This window comes from Haemaphysalis longicornis, unplaced genomic scaffold, assembly GCF_048455015.1.
Source record: "Haemaphysalis longicornis isolate Haplotype H1 unplaced genomic scaffold, Haemaphysalis longicornis Haplotype H1 scaffold_14, whole genome shotgun sequence".
Taxonomy (NCBI): domain Eukaryota; kingdom Metazoa; phylum Arthropoda; class Arachnida; order Ixodida; family Ixodidae; genus Haemaphysalis; species Haemaphysalis longicornis.
The window spans coordinates 54,248,131-54,252,542 of NW_027526245.1; the positions used below are offsets into that span (position 1 = coordinate 54,248,131).

The 4,412-nt window shown below is 53.5% G+C and overlaps 1 protein-coding gene across 1 annotated transcript; it reads left to right on the top strand.

Moving 5' to 3' along the window:
- The first annotated feature begins 816 nt into the window (after positions 1 to 816).
- LOC144164909 (uncharacterized) lies at positions 817 to 3,878 on the top strand. Its single transcript, XM_077695142.1, has 3 exons — positions 817 to 1,620; positions 1,932 to 2,052; positions 3,868 to 3,878. The coding sequence occupies exons 1-3, from the start codon at positions 817 to 819 to the stop codon at positions 3,876 to 3,878; spliced, it is 936 nt and encodes a 311-aa protein (XP_077551268.1).
- Positions 3,879 to 4,412: the final 534 nt, after the last annotated feature.

The window sequence follows — 4,412 nt, forward strand, 5'->3', positions numbered from 1 at the left end:
TCACCTGGGGTCCTACCCCTATATAAACCCTGCCTGCCAGGCGAGAGATTGCCCTGAGGAAAGCTGATGATTTGATTGATTGATTGTGGGGTTTAACGCGCCGACGCAACGCTGGCGATGAGGCGCGCCGTAGTGGAGGGCTCCGGATTAATTTTGACCACCTGGGGATCTTTATCGTGCGCCGAAATCTCGTACACACGAGCGTTTTTGCTTTTCGCCTCCATCAGAAAAGCGGCCGCCGCGGCCGGGAATCGAACCCGCGACCTCGTGCTCAGCAGCGCAACGCCTTAGCCACTGAGTCACCGCGGCGGGTCGCCCTGAGGAAAGGAAGTTCTCTTTGCTGAAACGTAGGCCACAATCGTGCTTTTACCTTGTTCGAAGTTTTTCTTCTCTTGTGTTCTCTACCATATTCAAAGTTCTACTACTCCGTATATATATATATATATATATATATATATATATATATATATATATATATATATATATATATATATATATATATATATTTATATATACATATTGTTACGTGACGGTCCAAATACACGCAAACGACGAAGACGACGAGAGACACTGGACGGTGCTCGGTTCGAGAAAGAAGAGGAGAAGGTTGATCGGCCAGCTTGCGAACTGTTCGTTTCTGCGCTGCTGCATGCAACCATCGCAGATTGTGTGAACATCGCAAATACGCCTCATTTTATCCTAACATTGTGGTAGAGGTTGCGGAGTTGGTATCACCACCTCATCCCGTACCGCTCGCTCGGGCGTACTCCACCCACCACAGAGCTTCGGAGTGGACGCTCCGTTCCTCGCGTCACAATGCCTGGTGATGGAGCGACCGCGTCGACAACCCCCCTCGTCATCGTGTCTCATCCCCGAGAGCCTGGAGTATTCACCGGGGCGGACGACACTGATGTGGACGACTGGCTCAGCCTCTTCGAGCGTGTTAGCGCTCACAACAGGTGGGATCCCACCATCATGCTCGCGAATGTCATCTTTTATCTGAAAGATGAGAGTCCTGCGCGCAAGTGGTTTGAGACGAACGAGACCGAGTTGACCAGCTGGGAAGTCTTCAAAACGAAGCTGCGAGAAGTGTTCGGAAAGCCTCTTGGTCGCCAGGTTGCTGCCCGCAAGGAGCTGGCATCGCGTGCCCAGACGTCGACTGAATCATACGTCGCATACATCCAGGACGTTTTGGCCCTGTGCTCCAAGGCTGACAGCACAATGCCGGAGGCCGACAAGGTGGGACACATACTGAAGGGCATTGCGGACGATGCATTCCACCTTCTTATTTGCAAAGACTGTGCCACTGTAGATTCCATCATTAAGGAATGTCGGCGCTTCGAGGAGGCCAAAGGACGCCGAATAGCCCACAACTTCGCGCGACTTCCACACACAGCAGCGACCTCTTCGTGTGAAGATGGCAACCTGCAAGCCCGTCTTCCCTGCCTACAAGATCCCGTTCCATCGTCGTCGGATATAACCAAAATCGTGCGCCGAGGACTGGAGGCTATGACCCCTACTACTGCGGTACCATATGTGCCCGATCGGAACGACCTCCACACCGTTGCCGTTATCCAGGCCGTTGTGCGCGACCAAATAGCCAACATGGGCCTTCACCCTGTGTGCTCGCTTACCTCTGCGGTCGGACAAGGGCTCAGGTCGCCCCTTTCCCACAACCAACGTCCTCCTCCACGCTACCTACGCCGTCACCCCGCTGAGTGGCGTACCCCGGACGATAAACCAATTTGTTTCCATTGCTCCAGGGTTGGCCACATTGCCCGGTACTGTCGCAGCCGCCGGGTCTCATTCTTCCGCAACAGTTACTCCGACTATAGTCCTCGACCACACTTCGGCTACTCCGATGACCGCCAGAACTGCTTCTCTTCCCGTCCTGAGCTGAACCCGACCAACTTTAACCGTCCCCCCACCAGATTCAACCGTTCGCCGTCGTCCCAACGCCGCCAGTCCCGCTCACCACAGCCTCGGCGCCCATCCCCGACGACCGACTACGCTCGACCTCCTCCGGAAAACTAGGTACTGCAGCTCCCGGAGGTGATGCTGCATTGCCGACCACGCCTGAAAATCCTCTCTTGACCTCAGCTACCCGGACCAATTTACTGGACGTTGAAGTTGACGGTGTTCCTGTCAGTGCCCTCATCGATACAGGAGCGCATTTATCTGTAATGAGTGCTCATCTTCGCCGCCGTTTACGAAAAGTTATGACGCCACCAACATCAAATCTTGTTAGAGTCGCTGATGAAGGAACACCTGTTGTTATGGGAATGTGCTCTGCTCGTGTGACTGTAGCTGGTCGTCAAACGACTGTTTTGTTCACGGTGCTTGGACGTTGCTCGCAGGACCTCATCCTTGGCCTTGACTTTTTATCTGAGCACGCCGCCCTCATTGACTGCTCTACCAGTGTCCTTCGCCTCGAGATGCCGATTTTGCCAGCACCCAACGACGCGCCCGACGAGAGGCTTTCCCCCAAAAAGCACATTCGCTTGGCACCGAGGGCAATAATTTATGTTCCCCTGTCGTGCAGATTCCCAGTTCTCGACGGTGATTACGTAGTGTCACCAATTATTGATGTACTGCTTGCGCACAGCGTGAGCCTACCTCATACCGTTGTTAGTGTTACCAACAACGAAGTCACGTTCTCCTTCCTGAATTTCAGCTTCTGTACACAGGTTCTTCCGCATGGTATGACACTAGCCACGCTGGCGCCGGTTTGTGATTACGAAGTTTCCGCAGCAACCTTTGGCGAACCTCCAATCGATGCTGAAACAGCCAGCCCGACTCCTCCGCGGGAGAATGCCGAACTTTCGAAGATGATTGCAGCTGACCTAACGCCAACGCAAGCTCAAGAACTGCGTTGCGTATTGGAGTCATACAGCGACATCTTCGATTTCGGTGATCGTCTTTTGGGCCAGACATCCATCGTCCGTCATCGCATTAATACCGGCGACGCCAGCCCTGTGCACAAACGGCCGTATCGTGTGTCCCACGCTGAGCGGCTTGTTATCCAAAAAGAGGTGGACAAAATGCTTGATAGAGACATCATTGAGCCGTCCTCAAGTCCTTGGGCGTCACCAGTCGTCCTGGTTAAAAAGAAAGATAGAACCTGGCGATTCTGCGTGGACTACCGGCACCTTAACAAAATCACAAAAAAGGACGTCTATCCCCTTCCAAGAATCGACGATGCGCTCGATTGCCTTCATGGTGCAGCGTACTTTTCTTCCATTGATCTCCGCTCCGGCTACTGGCAGGCCACTGTCGATGACAAGGACCGTGAAAAGACGGCTTTTATCACACCGGACGGACTCTATCAATTCAAAGTAATGCCATTCGGACTTTGTAATGCCCCAGCAACGTTCGAGTGAATGATGGACTCTCTCCTCCACGCCTTTAAATGGTCGACTTGCCTTTGCTATCTTGATGACGTTATCGTCTTTTCTCCAACATTTGCGACCCACCTCCAGCGACTGTCGGACGTTCTGGCCGTTTTTCGCCGAGCCGGACTTCAACTTAACTCTTCCAAATGCAAGTTTGGACGACGGAAAATCACGATCCTCGGCCGTCTGGTCGATGCTAAAGGAGTGCAACTTGACCCCGACAAGATTGAAGCTGTGCGAAAATTTCCCGTTCCACGCTCAGCAACAGATGTGCGCAGTTTTGTCGGTTTGTGCTCCTATTCCCGCCGCTTCGTCCGAAATTTCTCCGAAATCGCCAAACCCCTTACCGAACTTCTGAAGAACGATATTCCATTTGCTTGGGGCCCTGAGCAAGCCCGCAGCCTTTTCTCGCCTCGTTGACACTCTGACCAGCTCACCAATCTTGGGCCACTTCGACCCTTCTGCTCCCACGCAGGTGCGCACTGACGCCAGTGGCCATAGCATAGGTGCTGTGCTCGCCCAAGTCCAGTGTTGACACGAGCGGGTGATTGCGTTCGTGAGCCGGCTCTTGTCCCCCGCAGAACGCAACTATTCAATCCCGGAACGCGAGTGCCTTGCGCTGGTGTGGGCTGTCGGCAAATGTCGACCGTACTTATTTGGTCGCGATTTCACCGTAGTCACAGACCACCATGCGCTCTGCTGGCTATCGTCTTTAAAAGACCCCACCGGGCGGCTTGGTCGTTGGGCACTACGACTACAAGAGTACACCTTTAACGTCGTTCACAAGTCTGGATATTTGCACAAAGACGCCGACTGTCTATCCCGTTACCCCGTCGGTACGCCGGACACCGCTGACACCGCTGACGATGCCCACCTCTTGGCAATATCCGATTTCCTCCAGATGGCCGAAGAGCAACGCCGTGACTCTTCATTGCGCGCAATAATCGAACGCCTCCAATGTGACCCATCTGACCCATCGCTACGAGCTTTCCTCCTCCGTGAGAGAGTCCTCTACCGTCG